Source organism: Peromyscus eremicus, chromosome 9, assembly GCF_949786415.1.
Source record: "Peromyscus eremicus chromosome 9, PerEre_H2_v1, whole genome shotgun sequence".
Taxonomy (NCBI): Eukaryota; Metazoa; Chordata; class Mammalia; order Rodentia; family Cricetidae; genus Peromyscus; species Peromyscus eremicus.
In genome coordinates this window covers 51,698,362-51,716,995 of record NC_081425.1, presented here as the reverse complement: position 1 = coordinate 51,716,995, position 18,634 = coordinate 51,698,362, and the positions used below count along the sequence as shown (strand labels likewise).

General features: G+C 53.1%; 2 protein-coding genes across 3 annotated transcripts in view; one reads left to right on the top strand and one right to left on the bottom strand.

Moving 5' to 3' along the window:
- The first annotated feature begins 275 nt into the window (after positions 1-275).
- Positions 276-10,127, top strand: Phyhip (phytanoyl-CoA 2-hydroxylase interacting protein). Its single transcript, XM_059274354.1, has 5 exons — positions 276-513; positions 4,060-4,244; positions 5,462-5,636; positions 7,696-7,813; positions 9,071-10,127. Exons 2-5 carry the CDS (start codon positions 4,080-4,082, stop codon positions 9,603-9,605), a joined length of 993 nt encoding a protein of 330 aa, XP_059130337.1. The 5' UTR covers positions 276-513; positions 4,060-4,079; the 3' UTR covers positions 9,606-10,127.
- A 7,162-nt stretch (positions 10,128-17,289) lies between these two features.
- Positions 17,290-18,634, bottom strand: part of Bmp1 (bone morphogenetic protein 1) — a 43,237-nt gene continuing 41,892 nt past the window's right edge. For both annotated transcript variants that reach the window (XM_059273361.1, XM_059273362.1), the window contains one exon: positions 17,290-18,005. In XM_059273361.1, the coding sequence (XP_059129344.1) occupies positions 17,871-18,005 (135 nt within the window). In that variant the 3' untranslated portion in view covers positions 17,290-17,870. The remainder of the gene's footprint in view (positions 18,006-18,634) is intronic.

Below are 18,634 nucleotides of genomic sequence, written 5' to 3'. Positions count from 1 at the left end.
GGGGAAATGTGGCAGAAGCCACAACTGCAGCCTCCAAGGACATCTGTATAGCTCCCCGGGGACCCTCTGCCCTTTCCCCCTCCCACAAGCCTGGGCGAGCAGGGACCAAGCTTGCTTGTTATCACCTGACGCTGAGCAGCCTCTGATCCCATTGGTGGAGCCAGATTCGGTCTGGCTCTCCCGTTCCTTCTCGATTTCTCTGCCTCTCTCTCCTCCACGCTGCTTTGATTTCGCTCTTGCTTCTCTCTTCGTGTGCTGGACTCACTCGCTGGGCTGCGAGCAACGTCGTCTTCTTGCCGGGGCCAGTAGCGGTAGCTGCAGAGCCGACAGGAGTGGCTGCCTGTGGGGCATGGAAGCAGCCTCCCCTGTAGCCCAGAGAGAAGCGAGCGTGCCCGGCTGCCTGTGACCTAGGCGTCAGGCTGCTGTCCCCTGCCTGGGGAGCTCATCATCCACAGAGAGATCTCTCCTTTCCTTCTCTTCCAAATCTCCCTCTGCAAGGCCGGCTGAAGCCAGGTAAGTGCGCTTCTTCCCCCAAACCACCCTGCCTGTCCTGAGAGGTTGAGAGCTGTGGCCACCAGGGTCCCACAACTGTCCTGGCTGTCCACCTGGGTTGCCAGGCCTGGAGACCTTGTCCCCTTTCCCTTAAGTCCTTGGCAAAGAGCTTAACAGCTGGATCTGGTCTCCGGGGCGACACAGTTAGTTACCCCGTGACCATTCTGCGCAGTCAGCGATGCCAAAAGGTTCAGCTGGGTGGGGGAGGTTTCCCTATGGCATGCCAGTGGCTTTGGGGAATGGGCTTGGGGAAGGGGTCCCAGTGTGTACAACGTGTCTGCATGGTTGGGAGGAGGCTGGAGGCTAGCTTGCGTAGATAGGTCTGTCTCCACGCAGTTAGGTTCCTTTGGGGTTTCTGACCGGCTTATGGCAGAACATTTTTACGCGTGAGGTACATGTGTGCGGGGGCAGCGTTTATCTGAGTAGCCTGTGGGCATATGTGGGCAGGAGCCCCAAGAGGCAGTATTTTTAGGGGGTGGACATGTCACTTGTCATGTGGGTGGGAGTACATGTTGAGGGAGTACTGTGGCAACCAGGCTGTTTCTATGCAGGGAGGGGCAACTTCGGGGCAAGACGAGGTGGGAAGTGTGGGCCCAAACCTCTGTTTGTGGGCAAACTTGAGTAGGTGTTCAAACCTGTTGGCCTGTGAAGAAGCAGGCTGACCAGTGTGGCCAGAGACAAACATGTTTTCAAAGTCTGTGTCTTGGAACCTACAAAGGCTCCATGGAGAATACCAGAATCCACGCAAGGATTGACTCGTGCTCAGATGTGCGTGTGTGCACAGGCAGCTATGCGGGTTGCTTACCTTCTTGGGGGGGAGACAGCATGCATGTGTGTTGGTGCCTGTGGCTTCCTCTTTTCCCCAAATATGACTTGTGATGATGAGGGGCACATGCATGCGGGTATGTGTGAGCCTGTGGACATAAACATGTGTGCGTTGGCATGAAGGCAACCAACAGCTTTCGAAGGGGAAATACTGGGACATTCTTAGAATGTGCAAGGTGGAGGAGGGTACATCCATGCGTAGGTGAGTGTGGAGGAATGAAGATGTCTAAGGAGGCGTGTGGGCACCCCTTGCGCATGTGTGTATGTGCATGCATGCCTGCCTGCGTGGGGGTGTGTACATGCTTGCTTAGGGTGGATTCACATGGGACTGTGGGTGTTCCTAGGGTGTTGCCTCAACCTGTCCCTCACAGGCTGCCCTTCCCTAGGCATCTGGGTGTACAGAGACTGGGTTGATACCCGCCCTTCGTCCATGCTGGCTGGCTGCCCTTGCAGGGTCGGGTGCTCCCACTCTCCCAGACCTTAGGCTAGGGTGGGGAGCAGCTCTCCCAGAAATGGAGAGAAGGAATGAGCAAGCACCTGACCTGGAATCTCCACCCACCACCAAAGCTGCCCTTGCCTCTAGGAAGACTGGAAAGTGAGGAGGGATCAAGGCAGGGACAGGTGTCTGCTCAGGGCAGGTGTAGGCTGGATCCCATGTGGGTGGGAGCCACTCAGGTCCTCAGGTGGGAGTGTGTGTTCATGTTGGTGGGTGCAAAAGCTCCCTCAGAAGCTCCTCGACTATATCCAGGGCATTGCTAACCCCTCGCTGCTCTATACCCCTCCCCCAAATTACATACAGAAATATTATTGTAGGTATGTTTCCAGATACCCCATCCCATTTTTTTTTCTCATTTTGGATGAGATCTGGTAGCACTCCTATCTTTATTGACCATAGATTTCCTATGCATGAAGCCAGGGGTGTTTGGCTGCAGGGTGGGAAGCTAAGAAAATATTGGACTTAAGGAACATCTGGGCAGATAAGGCCGTCAACCTTACCCTCATTCTTTCCTGTACCTGCCTTCCAGGCAGTCCACAGGTTAATTTAGTGGTGCCAGGCTCCGGAGCAGGCTTAATTGACAGGAAAATGTGGGTTGGATTTTCTAGGAGCTATAAATAAAAGTACCTGATTTTGCAGGCACAAGGTGCCCTCACCCTAGCTCCTGGGCAAGGGAAGCAGAAGAAGGATGAGAGCAGAGAAGGAGGTGCTGTGAGATGTGCTGGGTGATGAGCTGCAGAAGAGAAGCCAGGAAAGACCCCGAGCGAGTGCGCCAGAGCTCTGTGTCTCCCCCAAGATCCTCATTCCTGAGAGAACCAGGCTATAGGCAAGCCCAGCTAACTCTAGCCCGGTCAAACACGGTCAAGAGAAATAATGGTGTAGTCTTTTCATACCCAAAGGGCACAAAGTCGGGGTAGAGCTGAAGGAATGGAGTAGGAGGCAAGGGAAGATTCAATCACTTGAAAAACACTGATAGGGAGAGAAAAAGTAAACAGTCATATAACATGTACACACTGCACATGCACACACACAACCTTAGTCCATAGTAAAGAACTTGGCCTCCAGAGTGCAGGTAATTTGCTGGTTATGTGGACATGTCAGTGTCCCCAACCTTGGTTACCTGTCTGTAAAATAAATAAGGAGAATAACAGTACCTGTATATCCCCCAGACTTGTGTGAGATGTTATTAGTTTATGTTGGCCCCCAACAGATGTCAGTGTTGAAAGTAATTCTTTAAGAGGCTCACATCTTTAATTCTAGCACTCAGAGGCAGAGGCAGGCAGATCTCTGAGTTGGAGGCCAGCCTGGTCTACAGAGTCCCACGACAGCCAGAGCTACACAGAGAAACCCTGCCTCAGAAAGACCAAAAGTAATTCGTTAAAAGAGCGAAGTGAGAACACACTTGTAATCTCGGTGCTTGGGAGGCTGAGGCAGAAGGACAGTGAGTTCAAATCCTGGGCGCATAGCAAGACCTTGCCTCAGAAAAGAAGGGAGAAAGAAGTGAAAGAAAAATCAAGTGAATCTGTGAAAATAGAAACCACACGTCAAAGTAATGGACCAAAAAGGAGCTTAAAGCAGGCTGTGGTCCATGCCACCCCCACCCACCACAGATATATCCATAGCATTTGTCCCTCCAGCCCCCCACAGGGTCCCTCGATGCTCCAGTCACTCCCAGGAAGGAGAGAGGCTGGAGCCTCAGGGTCTCGGCCCCTGTGGACTCTGGCTGCCCCAGACCTGCCACCTGCCTCAACCCTCAGGCACCAGCCCCTCAGCAGGTGCTTCCTGCGTACCTCCTCCTCCCCATCCTCTCCACTCCCACCCTTTCTCTTTGCACGCCTGCTGGCTAAGGGCCCCTCCCTCCTCAGCTCCATCTGCTGCAAATCTGTCCCTGCCCAGTGTTGGCAGCATTCCCACTGCCTCTACCACCTGTCAGGTGCCGTCTGCTCTGTGGACCCTCTAAGGAGAACCAGGAGCCCCTCCAGAGGATGCCCCGTCTCACCTTGGGTCCCTCCTATCCAGTCTAGCCCCCCCCTTGCAATCTTTTCTATCACATTTATGAGGCCAGGGGCATTTGATGGGTATGTGAGACTCCACCTCACAAAGCATGATGGGAGCAGCACATTCCAGAAAACTCTGTGGGATGGGAGGGAGATGCTAATCTTTCCTCTGGCTCGCATTCCCCACAGGAGCCAAACCAGAGGGGAACATGGAACTGCTGTCCACCCCCCACAGCATCGAGATCAACAATATCACTTGCGACTCCTTCCGTATCTCCTGGGCCATGGAAGACAGTGACCTGGAAAGGGTCACTCATTATTTCATTGACCTCAACAAGAAGGAAAACAAGAACTCCAACAAGTTCAAGCACCGGGTGAGTAAAGGATGCCCTGGTACCTCTCCCCGCCCCTATGCTACGTGGAAGCAGAGTGATGGGCGCTCTAGACAAATAGTGACGAGGCAGATGCCTGGCCGAAATCCAGATTCTTCTCACGGGGTCGCCTTGCCAAAATGATCTGACCTTTCTGCGCCTTAGTGTCTTCCTTGGTAAAAATGGAATGACCACACTCCCCTTGTAGATCTGCTGAAAAGATTCCCTGAGAGATGTTTCTGTGCTGTTTGGCCCCATGCCTAACACAGCTCCAATGCTGCTGTTCCCCATGACTGGAACTTCAGACGGAAGCAGGGCACCTGGGTGTGCAGGATGGGGCCCAAGACCTCACATGTCCATATCATGTGCCAAACCCAAGGCTCAGAGGTCATATGTGTGGTTGGGTGGGCAATGTAGGCCCCTTTTAGCTGAGTATGTAATACTGCACACAGTCCTAGGTATTCTCTGCTCCTTCCCTGCCCGCTAGTCTGTTTTCTTGGTGGAGAAAGACGTGAAGGAGGAGGGTTCTCTTTGGTGTGTCCTTTCCCCAGGTTAAAAGCCAGCATGGGAGCAGGTAGGAGGGAATCTCTCATCTTCTCCAGCTGCATGCATAGGCAGGGGAGAGTTCAGTGTGAAGGAGCCGACTCCCAGGGTGACAGCTTGCTGTAGGCGTGCTCGCGCACTCCATCCATCTCCCTCTCTCTCTCTCTCTCTCTCTCTCTCTCTCTCTCTCTCTCTCTCTCTCTCTCTGGCTCCCCAGATCTGGGTGTCTTTTGGCAGGCCAGTTGCCACGGTGACGTGAATGTTCCACACCACCCCCTTGGCCCTCCCCCCAAAGAATAAGGCATATTTTTCTCTTCCTCCCTGGCTTCCCAGCATTTGCCGTTGCCGTGGAGACAGCACTGCGGTGTGCAGATTTCTCAGAGTCTCCCTCAAAAATGAAGGTCTTGCCACCTTCAACTTTGGGGCCCTCTTCCCTAGTGGCCTTTCCCATTAGTTCTCAAGAGAATGGGGCTTCGCGGAGCTTGAAGGAGGTAGCCTCAAGCCGCTGTTTGTTTCTTCAGTGAAATGGTGGCCAGGTCATAGAGCTATGGAGTCTCTGAAACTCTGGCCTTCCTTGGGAGGAAGAGGAGAGACCCTCTGAGATGCGGGAATAATGCCAAGATGGGGTGTGACTTCAAGACTGACGCTTGGTTCTCCATCTGTACCTCACTTCTCAGGATGTCCCCACCAAGCTCGTGGCCAAGGCAGTGCCTCTGCCCATGACGGTGAGAGGCCACTGGTTCCTGAGTCCCCGTACAGAATACAGTGTGGCTGTGCAGACAGCGGTAAAGCAGAGTGACGGCGAGTACCTGGTGTCTGGCTGGAGTGAGACTGTGGAGTTCTGCACGGGAGGTGAGACCCTGATGTTGTATTATAATACCCTGCCTCCATAACACCGCTGGCTTGGTTGGGCCATGATGGGACTCTTCATCATTGCCCAGCACACTCAGAAACAGCTGCTGCACTCTGGGTGCCGTGCTTAGGCCAGACAGGGGACACAGAGCCTGCGTAGACAGATGCACACTCTGCCCGTCAGCAATACCACCTGTGTGAAGGGATGGAACTACTTTTCTGTTTGTTTTTTTTTTTTCAAGAGAAAAATATATATATATATATAAAGTTACTTTATTTTTATTTATATGTACATGTGTGTCTGTGTGTGCACACATTCATTTGAGTGCCCACAGAGATGAGCAAAGAGTGTTGGATCCCCTGGAATTAGAGTTACAGGTGGTTGTGAGCCACCCCACATTGATGCTGGGGATTAGATTCCAGTCCTTTGGAAGAGCAGCAAATGATCTTAACTGATAAGCCGTCCCTTCAGCCCCAAGAATATATATTTGTCATCGTGGTAAATAAATGTAGCATAAAACCGAGTATGTGAACCATTCTGTACTTAGAGTACAGAAGTGTTAAGTGGTTTTATATTGCTTTTGTGCAACCGATCTCCAGGACTTCTCCATCTTGCAAAGCCAGAACACTATACCCTCGGAGCCTCCACTTCCCATTTCCTCTCCTTTGGGCCATGCCTGCCTCTGTTCTTTCTATCTTTATGATCTTTGACTCTGCAAGGTAGCTCATATGAGTGAGATCAAGTATTTGTCCTTTGGGGACTGCCTTATTTATTTTCCCAGAATATCAGTAAGGTACACAGGTGCTGTATCATTTACCAGAATCTCCTTCCCACATAGGGTTAGCAGTATTCCGTTGCATTGACTAGATCATGTTTTGTTCATCAGTCATCTAACAGTGGTCATTTGGTAGCACAATAACATTTTGTTGGTCCTAAGTATCTCCTTAGCCTGGAAAAATGGTTCCCATCTGATGGTCTTGTAAGGTCTCTTAGGCAGAGCCTAACTCACAAATTCTCGCATGAACAAACACTACTTTGTGTATGCTTGTCACCGAGAGCCAAGGAGCTGCCCCAAAATATTCTATCCCTTTGGTGTCCATGTGAGATCTGCTCCAGATTGCTCTCTGTCACAAGGAAGGGGCAGAGAATGTTCTCTGCCCTGGGGCCTCCGAGGCTGCTGGCTCCATCCTCTGCCAAAATCTGTGCCCCTAGTCTCCTTGAGTTGCCATAACTGGACTAGAGAGGTGCCCCTGCTCCTTGTAGGAGAGGCATCTTGGTTGGCACCCCCTCCCCGAACTGCATATGCAGTGGGTGTTTAATTTAAACTGAGCGTCTGGAAATGCTGTAGTTGGGTCTACCCTGCTTTTTCCTGAGACCCAGCACACAGAAATGCGGTGGTTGCAATAAGTAAATGCCTCATAATTTGTTCCAAGGTACTGTGTAGCCTAACAACTCTGCCTAGGTACCAAGACCCCTGGTCCAGTGTCAGGGGACAGTTTTCCTGTCCTGGTGTCAGCCTTTTTTGTTTCTGCCACATAGCGAGGGTCAAGTAGACAGCCAGTGCCTTAGCCCCGCTTCTGCTGAACACTCACCTGAGGCCCAGGCTCTGTTTTTTGATTCATCATTAGCCCCCACTTAAAATTACAATTAGCCACTGCACTGGCTGTGGGGCAGGCTCTCACCTAGTTTTGAAGGGCCCGCCCCCAAAGGACCCTGTGGTTTCCCTCTCAAGGCTTTATTTTTCCCGTTGGCCCTCTTCTCACTGGGATGACAGTCTGGGAGACCCTCGAGTGATAGCAGGCATTCCTCCGTCCTCTCTGGACTCAGAGGGCCCTGTGCCTCTGGCGATGCTGACACAGAACAGACAACAAGCAGTTCTCCATGTTCCCAGCCAAGGCCAGCTGGCCTGTCCCATCTGAGGCCAGGCTATTGCAGAAGCTCCCCTGTTGGTCCAGAGGACAAGGTTGCCTGCAGGCTGGGTGGATGGTGTAAAGAGGAGGAAGTCGTGATCCTGCAGTGGAGCCTTTGCTTGCCTCACCCCCGCCTGGACTCTTACAGATTATGCCAAGGAGCACCTTGCCCAGCTGCAGGAGAAGGCTGAGCAGATCGCTGGCCGCATGCTCCGCTTCTCTGTCTTCTACCGCAACCATCACAAGGAGTACTTCCAGCATGCCAGGTAGGGCAAGACAGACCTCCTAAGGCTTCTCCCTTCCCAGCTCTTCCTCCATCCAAGAATGCTGAGGCAGAAGTATAGCTGCAAATTTAGGGCCAGCCTGGGCTACATAGCAAGACCCTATCTCAAAAAAAAAAAAAAAAAAAAAAAAAAAAAAAAAAAAGCGACTACTACTTTGAGGTTGGAGCTAAGGAAAGATCAAGGACATTTTAGTAGGGCTTCCTGGCAGAGGACCCTGCTGGCAAAGGTTAGGTAGTAAGTCCTGGGTGTGACCCTGCCTTCGGGGACAGTTCCTTTACTGGGGTCTATCGTGTACGTCAGGACCCAGGGACACAGGGGAGGTGGCAAGAAGATGGTAAAATGGAAGAGTCCTGAGCACAGAAAGTTCTGGAGACTCTCAGTTGGCTAGCTTTCTAGTTGAGTGCTAAGGAGTCCCGAGGCCCCAGAGAAACATTCGGGGGAAACCTTTTAGGATACTGACGAGAGGCAGGTACGAAGCCAAAGGACTGGGCTTGGAGGATCCCACCCACACACATGGTCCAGCCAGAGTGGCCTCGATCTTATTTATCAGTGGCTCACATATACATTGCTTCCGTTTGGGGGGTGGGGGTGGGCGGGGGCAGGGGAGAGAAAGAGAGACAGACAGACCAGTACGCACTTGAGCCTACTGATGCTGAGCCCAGGGCACCAAGGGCTGGCAAGTCACTTGTCTCCCGGGACAGCCAGGACCAGGCAAGAATGAGGCTGGACCAGGGCGTCCTCACCCTCCCCCACGCCTGCTGACACTGCTTCAAGTCCACGTCCTTCCAAGCTAGGTCAGGGCAGTCTGCCACGGCTGCTGTCTTTATCATTACTGGCAGTTGTGGTGGGCGTTCCCCCCCCCCCCCCCCCCCGTGCCCTAAGAAAATGGTAAAGAACTGGAGCCTTCGGTATTTCTATTAAAGAAGAGGCAATGGTCCCGTTTAGGATCCCTTTTTCAGAGTGAAAGAGAGACGAGGGGTACCCACCTGTGCCGGGGCTCCTGATTAGGGGCCAGGACAGACAGACTAAGGCAGAGGTTCCTCTTATCCTCAGAGTCTGGTGAGGGAGACAGCGTGAAAGAAGGACTTAATGTCTGTGACTAGTGGAGGCTGCAGGCTAATAGGAATGCTGGAGTTGGGCTGGCTCGTTCTCTTCTCAACTACACACTGCAGCCAGGCTCCAGCAGCGCTAACCCATGGCATTTTCCCCTTCTCTTTGGCGTTCCTCCCTGGTGGGCAGGACCCACTGCGGGAACGTGCTGCAGCCTTACCTGAAGGACAACAGTGGCAGCCACGGCTCCCCCACCAGTGGCATGCTGCATGGTGTCTTCTTCAGCTGCAACACGGAGTTCAACACAGGCCAGCCCCCACAGGACTCCCCTTATGGCCGCTGGCGCTTCCAGATCCCTGCCCAGCGCCTCTTCAACCCCAGTACCAACCTCTACTTTGCGGACTTCTACTGTATGTACACAGCCTACCACTATGCCATCCTGGTACTGGCACCCAAGGGCTCCCTGGGGGACCGCTTCTGCCGTGACCGTCTGCCCCTCCTGGACATTGCCTGCAACAAGTTCCTGACCTGCAGTGTGGAGGACGGGGAGCTGATCTTCCGCCATGCTCAGGACCTCATCCTGGAGATCATCTACACCGAGCCGGTCGACCTGTCCCTGGGCACACTGGGAGAGATCAGCGGGCACCAGCTCATGAGCCTGTCCACTGCTGATGCCAAGAAAGATCCCAGCTGCAAGACCTGTAACATCAGCGTGGGCCGCTAGGGACTCCTGGGGAGCTGGAGGCCTGGGGAGAGATGGCAGGAGGGCGGGGAATGTGTGGCTTAGGCTTGGGGAGCTGGCTTTCTCTCCCCTCCCCCTGCTCCCTCCACTCTGTCCATCCACCCCTCTCCCACCCCGTGTTGGAGACAACAGAAGGTGGTCCTCCTAGTTAGCATGGCCCATTTCAGGCCTGGTGGACTTGGGGTGGGGGGGGGGGTTTCTCAGCAGGAGATAACTTCCTTTTCTGTTTTCCTCTTCTGTTTGGGGGCCTCAAGCAGGCCTCCATCTCCCAAAGTCCTCCCTGCCTCCTGGGCCAAAGCCCGTGTGTGACCTGGCCTCCATGTAGATGCAGAAGGTTGTGGGGCACCTTCTTCTTAGCCCCGCCCACCCCACTCAGGGCCACCTCAGACAGCACCCTCCCTACTCAGCTGGGCCCCGAGGTCTGACTCCTCCAGGCCAGGACCCTCCCTCTATAAATAACGTCCCGCACTGCTGCCGCCTCACCCTGGCTGCTCCTTCCCACCCACCCACACCCCGCCCCCCCAGAGCCCTCTTCCCGCATGGGAGAACCGTCTATCCATACGTCACTGTGTCACTGGTCCACTTGAGACACCCTCCCACTCTCTGGAAAGGTACCCTCTCTCATTTCCTAGTTTGGAGGGCTCTGAGCTCTGGAGATCTTTACTTTCTTCTGTCTGGGGATGATACAGTCCTTGGCAAACCTTCTCCCTTGCTCAGAGAGCACCAGGGCCTGAAAAAACAAAAACAAAAAAACAGCTACTGGGGTCGAGGAGGGGGAAGGAGACCCCTGAGACCTCGTCCTCAGCCGGAAGTGGGCCACCTCCTGTCTCCTTGGGCCTGACAGAGCTGGAGAACTAAGTGTGACCCACAGAGCCCTGGCTCCCCGCCTGGCTGTGCATTTTGCTCGCTCACTCGCCCGCTCTGCCTTCAGGTCATGACTATTCTGTGCCGTGTGTGAGCCAAACTGTGGGCTCTCCGTCATACCACCTCCTGCTCCGAACACCAGCCCTATCTGGGCTGCTCCCCTGGGGAGTTCTTGATGAATCCCACCCCCCACAGTCCCCCATGTTTTCATCTTGTTCCACTGTTGTCTGGGTCAGGAGGGTGGTGAGGGTGGATTCCCTGAGACGAGACAAGCAGGTGGAGAAGTGGAGTAGAGGAAAGGGAAGTCATAGTCCCGTTTTCAGAGGTGACGGAAGATGATACACAGGCCTCTGTGAAGGACAGAGGAGCTGGCAGGCCCACAGGGCCATACCTCTGAGGGACAGGTGAATGGCTGGTTACCAGAGACAGTCCTGGTAGACAGTCAAGTACCTCACGGGGATGGGCCAGGAGGTCTGGGATTCCGGAAAATGTGTGTAGAAGAGGATCTGACCCCAAAGCCTCTTGCCCCCCGCTGACAGCATTGCTATGGGTGTAGCCTGCTGCCTTGTCCTCTGTCCCTGGGTGGGGCACATCCTCCTGTGCTGTGCTTGCCATGTGCATCAATAAACCACCATGGCCCAACGGCTCTGTCTGTCTTGGTCCATTTGGGCAGCTACAAGGACATGCCACAGACTCTCACCGTTCTAGAAATTGAGACTCGATGTCTGGGGAGGGCCTGCTTTCCAGGTGCATAGACAGCCATCTTTGCCTTCTTTCTGTGCACCTCACAACCCCGCCATGATAGAAGGGGTGAATAGGGTTCCCTAGCCTTTACATTCTTTTTTGGTTTTCTGTGTATGCCACCACACCATGTGCATGCCCGGTACCCGGGCAAAAGAAGGCACGGAAGGTTGTGAGCCACCGTGTAGGTGCTGGGACTTGAACCTGGGTCTTCTGGAAGAGTAGCCAGTGCTCTAACTGCTGAGCCATCTCTCCAGCAGGGCCCCCTTTTAAAGGCGAGGGTTTCTAGTCCAGTCTAGTCTTTAACTCCCTATGTGGGCTGAACTTGAACTTGTGATCCTCCTGGTTCTGCTCCCAGGGTGCTAAGATTACAGACATGGACTGCCATGCCCGGTGTATGAGGAGCTGGAGACTGAACGCAGGGCTTTTCGCATTCTAGACACGCACTCCACTGAACTACAACTCAGCCCACACTCCAGCCTCTTCCATAAGGGCACTAATTCCATCCACAAGGCTCTATCCTTAGGAAAGGCAATGCCTCCTAAACCCATCACTATGGGAGTTGAATTTCGATAAGAACTTTGGGTTTGGGACACATGCAGGGCAATCAGGGCAATGTGGTAGTGCCTCTCTTTGAGACTGAGGAGTGATGGATAGAGTGGTTGAGTTGCTTTTCCACCAGGGAGCTCACACGGGCATGCCACCTGAAGCCCTGGAACTGCCCCAATAATGAGCCCAAATCCTACAGTGGGTAGCAGGGCTCAAAATACAGAGCCACAGCTTCACCCATGGAAGAGACTTCGGAGATCATCTGGTCTCACCCCGTGCTTCCCAAATGCGGCATGGGGGGTGTCCAGGGAGGCCTCTTTGGGATGTGTGCCAAAAATCCCCAGGATGGAGTCCTCCCTATTGCCACAGCCTCCCATGGCTCAGACCCAGGTGCCACTGGATTTCCCTCTCCCAAGAACCTTGTATCCCCTCCTCCCTGGCAGGATTCCTCACTGCAGATCTGAGTCACCTCTGTGCCTATTATTATAGGCTTATTAAAATGGTTCTCAGCTGCAGTGGGAATGTTCCAGAACGGTCGGAGGCACCTTACCAACACTGCCTGAGTCAGGGCCAGGTTTACATGTGTCATGGGGCATGGCTGCTTTGGGATAAAGGAAAACTGAAGGGCAGTTCACCGCTGCTGAGAGAGCCTCGTGTGCGGGCACCGGGTTGGTATTCCACACAGCAGCTAGATTGGTCTACACAGTACTTCTTTTTTGTTGTTTTTTTTTTTTTTTTTTTTTTTGTTTTTTTTTTTTGTTTTTTCGAGACAGGGTTTCTCTGTGTAGCTTTGCGCCTTTCCTGGAACTCACTTGGTAGCCCAGGCTGGCCTCGAACTCACAGAGATCCGCCTGGCTCTGCCTCCCGAGTGCTGGGATTAAAGGCGTGCGCCACCACCGCCCGGCCTAGATTGGTCTACACAGCGTGGTATTCCTCACATACAGGAAACAGGCACAAAGAAGTTTAGAGGCTTGTACATGTCTACGGAAATTCATAAACAGGAATATTCCATTCGGAGCCTCCTGTGGCTGCCTCTTTTAGAGTATGTCAGTTTATGTGTGGGATAGTTAGACACAGGCAGGACCTAGCTCCCACTTAATGGCCCTTCCCACCGCTCTTCCAGCTAACCGACCACGTGCCTAGCTTCAGAATGACGCCAGGGGGGGCTGTAGAGTCAAAAATGTCACCGAGGCTTATTCTAAAGGAGTGGGAAGCAGTGAGCCCAGGGTTGAAGGACCTGCGGTGACTGTTTTGCTTCCGGGCAGAGTGCATTCTCAGAGTCCTTTCGACTTTCCTTTTGAGAGAGGGACTAGCTCTCAGAGAGTCCTTCCACTGGGGGACAAGGTTAGAGAACGGGAAGAAGATTGCTTCTTCCTCCATCAGGATGGCCATTCCCAGCACATGACCAACCCTGGACTGTAAGTACCCTGTAGAGAGAGAATTGTCAGAGTACCCACTACAGGCTGTGCTGGGATTCTTTCTAGCTTAGGGTCCATCTGCCTCAGGAAAAGCAGATGCATACTCAACATACACACCATCCACGTAGGAATACACACCCCTTCCCTTGGGCTGGCTTTGGAGGAAGCATAGGAGGCCCAAAGTGAGGTCCACGGTGGATTGCAGCTGAAGGACCTGAGTTTGTCTCCAGTGCTGACTGTAAGGGGTTATACACAGGTGGGCGTTCCCCCGTATATAACACAGGCACAAACACATGGTCATACGCATTTCCCTCCAAAGCACATGTGACCCCCATATTCTCCTCTGCACTACTGTGCACCCAGCTCCCCTGCTTCCTCTTTCCTCCCTGGCCAGTGTCTGTACTTTCAGTCCTTGGTGGAAAAGAGCTCTGCCTGCCAGAGTGGAGTGAGCAGAAGGCCAGCTCTAAGAGCTTCAGAATGTCCTCTGCCTTCTGTTTGTGACTTCTCCCATGTTAGGAAAAGAGGTGGCGGGGGTCCCAAGGAAAGGGACAAAGAGGGACTGTACCCTGAAATCGAGAGAGGCCTGATTGAGGAAGCTGAGCTGAGGTGATTGCCCATTAAAAAAGTGTGGCCGCAGCATCTGGAGAAGATTGGAACCAGATGTTCCAGGATGGGGGCAGGGAGGGTGTCAGGCAGGAACAGCAGCTCTGGTCAGGAGGTTGGGTTGTGGTGCGGTGGGGGGGGGGGGGGCGAGGCAGTGGGGTGGCTCAGGGCACTCTGGGGAGAACACCTGGCTGCCCTCTCCCCCCAATTCTCCAAGGCAGGCACTACTATTTTTGCAAACTGGAGCAGCCAAACTTTTCACAGATTCCAGAATCCGCCTTGTGCGTAGGGACAATCATGTACAGGGTGGAACTTGGGAGGTACCCAGAAAGGCCACCAGCTGGCCAGAAATATGTCCTTGCTGCCCCACAGGCACCTCCTTGCTACGGGCTAAGCATCCTCCCCCTCTGGCAGAGGAGGAGCCCTGAGCTCCGAACGTCTAGCTGGAAACCAGTGTGCCCAGAAGTTTGTTTCCAAACAGGAATAGAGAGCAGTCCGGGATGGGGAGCTCTTTGGCAGAGAAAGCCTGATCATTAAGAACCTACTATTTGCTAGACACAGTGACAGCCTGTCTTCAGAGGTCACTTCCTTCCTTCTCCGTAACCGTGGCAGGTGTTCCTGTCATTAGCATGATGGTACGGCCCAACTGAGAAGTTGAGTCATCCAGGGTCACACAGGCACCCAGTGATAGAACCAGGGTTCAAAAACGGGTTGTTGGTGTGGAAGCTTGGGATCTTTCTGCTTCTGAGAAGCATGAGAGGAAAGGAGGGGGGAAATGAAAGCAGGGGGCAGAATTGAGCACCCAACTTTTCTAATTTGACTGTGGGCCCTGGGTTCTTTTTAAGGATCCCAGGGGCTTCTACATCCTAGCTTGCATCCTGGTGGCTTCAGAATGTAGATGTTGGGGTTTCTTGACTGTCTCTGTAACCGCAGGGAAGCTGACGGTCGGTGGCAGGTTTAGGGAGCAGACAACCAGGGGTGGAGCATGTGGCCAGTGTCACAGAGGTACTGTCCTCCAGCTGTGCTGGCCTCTCCGCCAAGGTTAGAGATTTGCTCCCAAACAGCCCAGATGGAAGGCTCTCGGCTTGCTTCTCTCTTCCCGACCCTGGGACTGGAGGTGAAATGGACCTTCTCCTTGGTTTTTCCATCATCAGCTATCTGGGTCCGAGGGACACTCAGAGCTGGGAGACACTATGGAGCCACTGGGCCTTCCTCAGCCATGGCATCACCTGTACTGCACTGCACTGGAGTTGACCTAGTTTGGACTGCTAGGTGTTTAGGGGTGGAGGTGGTCTGGTCCTGGGGAGCATCGTGATTTCCTCAACTCTTCAACAACATTTCCATAAGCCAAGCATGGTGGCACACACCTTTAATCCCAGCACCCGGGAAGCAAAAAAGGCAGATCTCTCTGAATTTGAGGCCAGCCTGTTCTACAGAGAAAGTTCCAAGACAACCAGGGCTACACAGAGAGACCCTGTCTGGAAAAGCAAAAACACAAAACAGACAAACCACCCCAAAGATGTTTCCACATCCTGCAGTGGTCTTGGAATAGCTCCCAACACCCTAAGGAGGAGAGCCTTGCTCTACATCCTCCTCCTCCCCCACATCGTACTTTGGTATTCTGTCCTCAAAGTCCCCCTCCTCCTTCCTCATCGTCACAGACTATCTCCATCATTCATGCTTTTGGATGCCATTGCCTGACAGCAAGCATTTGGAGGTGAACATCGGGGCATCCAGACTTGTCCCCCTGCTTCTCAGCTCAACAGTGATGGAGAACCTTGAGACGGCTCCAAGGACCTACTCTGTGGTCTTCACTATGCACCTACTCCACACTCTTGTTTAAGGCTCTGGTCTTACACAAAAGCTAGGTAGGTCTCTGTGATGCTCTGCACCCTCTACTGTTGGCACAATGCCCCCTGTTTGTCACTCCCTGGAACTGAAATGCCATAGCTTCATTAGCAGTCTCTGGTGGGCCCAGAGAAGTTCTGAAGGCTTATCCTGGAGTCCTCGGGGGAATACAAGTCTTCTTGGGTGATGGCATCTTGGGACATGTGCCTGGGGTGGCTGCATGGGGGAGGGGTCATCTGTCTCTAGTCATGCTGTTATTGTTGTTCATGAGACACACGCACACATACACACACCCCTCAACTGCCAGAGTGGATGCATCTCAGTGTCTGGAAGCCTCTGGGTTTAGACAAGGTTGCGATCTTCTTGGCTTCTTTGGGCATATGCTTTAAGATCTGGGATTGCCTTCCTTTGGATTTTACAAGAATCTGGAAGGCTGGTAGAGAGAACTGTGACCACTGACTACATACTCTGTCACGGAGGAGCCAATGCTAAGTTGGTAGGTGAACAGAAGGTACGGGAGATGCCATGTGACTGGCATCATTCAGGAGCCCTTAAATTCTGCTCATGGCCCTACAGGCTGTGTTGAACATCTCACCCACAGGAGGGGGACTAAGGGTAAGTGATAGTACCTCTGGGCATCTCCTGTATGCATGCAGGTCTCCAGAGCCTCATTTGTAGTCCTGTCTAGGGGGAGATGGCTTCAGGCTGGAAGGGGAGCATTTGATGTTGTGGAAGGCCGTGGGTGCACTGTCTACTTTCTACCTAAAAGGCCTATATGAGGTCCACCATGCCATGCTGCTCCCCAGGGTGGGTCCAGATGGCCTGGTAGAGTGCCTGCATCTGCCACAGGGAGGAGCTTGGGACTGATGGAAGAATCCTAGCATCTCCAGGAGTCCTGCCTCGGGGCAAGCCACTGGCCTGCTCCAGCATCAGGGTATAGCCAGAATAGGGAGAAAAGCCTTGCCCTGCTTTCTGTGAGGAGCAGTCAGAAATCCCTCGGAAAGGAGGGGGCAGGGCTCTCTTTTGGCTTCTCCAGGCTCCAGTCTGGGCCTCACTGTTGGCAACAGCAGAGAGGAGGAGACTGGACAAGACAGCGGCCTTTGTCGCCTGGGGAGAGGGGCCCAAGCTGGAATATTTACTCAGTGACTACTGAACCATCCGGGCTGTCCTCTCTAAAAAGAGTAGAGGATCCCTGGCGCTGGTACCCAGCATCTGCGGGTCAGGAATGGACCTAACTTAGTCGATGTGGGTCTTCCCACTTGCCAGCTAGACACTCTCACACACCCCTCTCTCCCCCCACCCCAGACCAAGAGACAGAAAAGCCAGATGGACAAACATACCCTAAACCTCTTTTATATGCCTCCTCCCTCCCCCAGACAGCCTCTTTATAGAATGTTCTACCCCTGTTGTGTGGGAGGGCTATAAGCAGTGTGTGTGTGTGTGTGTGTGTGTGTGTGTGTGTGTGTGTTCATGTCAGTGTGAAATCACACCCTCAGGAGTCCTGGAATTTTGAGAGGGAAGGGCAGCCAGCAAAACCAGGTGTTTTGGCTCCAGACTGGCTCCAGACACCCAGCAAACCAGCACATCTGGAAGAATCCACATGTCCCCACATCACAGACAACATCTGGCACAGGATACTGGCTGTAACACTTTCTGTTTATTGGCTGGGATGCCCTGGTATGGCTGATGAGCCAGTGGGCCTAAGAGAAGCCCCGTCTTTATTCATCCACATCCTCCTCTCCAACTCCCCACCATGGCTCCGAGGAGGTACCCACAGATATTTGTGCCCCAGGAAACATGGAAGCGGGGGCCGGGGGGTCAAAATAAAACCAAATTGAGGCTGGAGAAGGGGCAGGAAATGAACGTTACAATGAAGATTAGGGCCACCAGCTATCCACAATACGGTGTGTAGAGACGGCAGGGAAGGCAGCGGGATCCTGCACAGAGACTGTCTTGGCCCAGGCAGGGCCCCAAGGAGGAATGGTCACTTCAAGTGTCTTGGTGAAAGCTCCCGTTCCCTGGTCCCTCTGATGGGAGGCTTCAGGAACTGGCTTATAAGGAGTCCGATTCCCCTACCTCCTGAGGATACCTGGCCCATTGGCCCTGTAGGTCCTGGTGCCTGGGGGAGAGGGACAGTATGTCACCATCTGCCTGTCACCCCCATTGTCCAGTCTGGGTGACCAAGGGAAGCAGGACTCCGGTTCCTGCTACCATGCAGGGGCGGTCACTTCCTGCTATGGAGTGTGTCCTGGAACTTGGTGCTTGTATACCGCAGGTGGAAGCCTTTCTTGGAGATGGTGTCGTCAGAGTGGAACTTGACCAGGACGGAATCTCCGGCCGAGTACACTTCCTCAGGAGGCTGCCAGGGAGAAGGATGGGAATGAGGAGTTGGGATGGGTCTGCTGCTTTCCCTCCCGGAGGTCCTCAGTGTCTGAAGATTCCCCATGAAGCAGAGTGGTGTATAATCCTGGCACTTAAGAAACAGAGCCAGAAGGAGAGCAATCTGGGCTCTCTAGTGAGAATATATAGATATATATATTTAAAATCTTTTTATTTATTTATTTATTTATTTATTTATTTATTTATTTATTTATTTTTAGAAAGATAGATAGATGAGGTGCCGGAGAGATGGCTCAGCAGTTAAGAGCACTTCTTGCTCTCTAGAGGGTCTGAGTTCAGCTCCCACAATGAGTGTCTCACAACCACCTATAACTCCAGTTCCTGAGAATCTGATGCCCTTGTCTAGCCTCCTCAGGTACTGCACAAGCCCCACCCCATCCCCTACATACACACAATTAAAAATAAAACATTTTTAAAAATGAAGCAGAGTTTCATGCTACCAGGAATTTAAAGTGAAATCTGGGGAGGGCAGCTTGCTTTAAGATCAGAGCTGAGCAGGTGGAGTGGCCTTTAATCCCAGCACTGGGGAGGCAGAAGCACGCAGATCTCTGTGAGTTCAAGGTCAGCCTGGCCTACAGAGTAAGTTCC

What these genes read in the sequence shown, in the direction of transcription:
- Phyhip (XM_059274354.1), top strand. Translation starts at nt 4,080, where the DNA reads ATGGAACTGCTGTCCACCCCCCACAGCATCGAGATCAACAATATCACT. An exon ending in TGTGGAGTTCTGCACGGGAG is followed by an intron (nt 5,637 to 7,695) that starts GTGAGACCCTGA and finishes GGACTCTTACAG; the next exon opens with ATTATGCCAAGGAGCACCTT. An exon ending in GAGTACTTCCAGCATGCCAG is followed by an intron (nt 7,814 to 9,070) that starts GTAGGGCAAGAC and finishes CCTGGTGGGCAG; the next exon opens with GACCCACTGCGGGAACGTGC.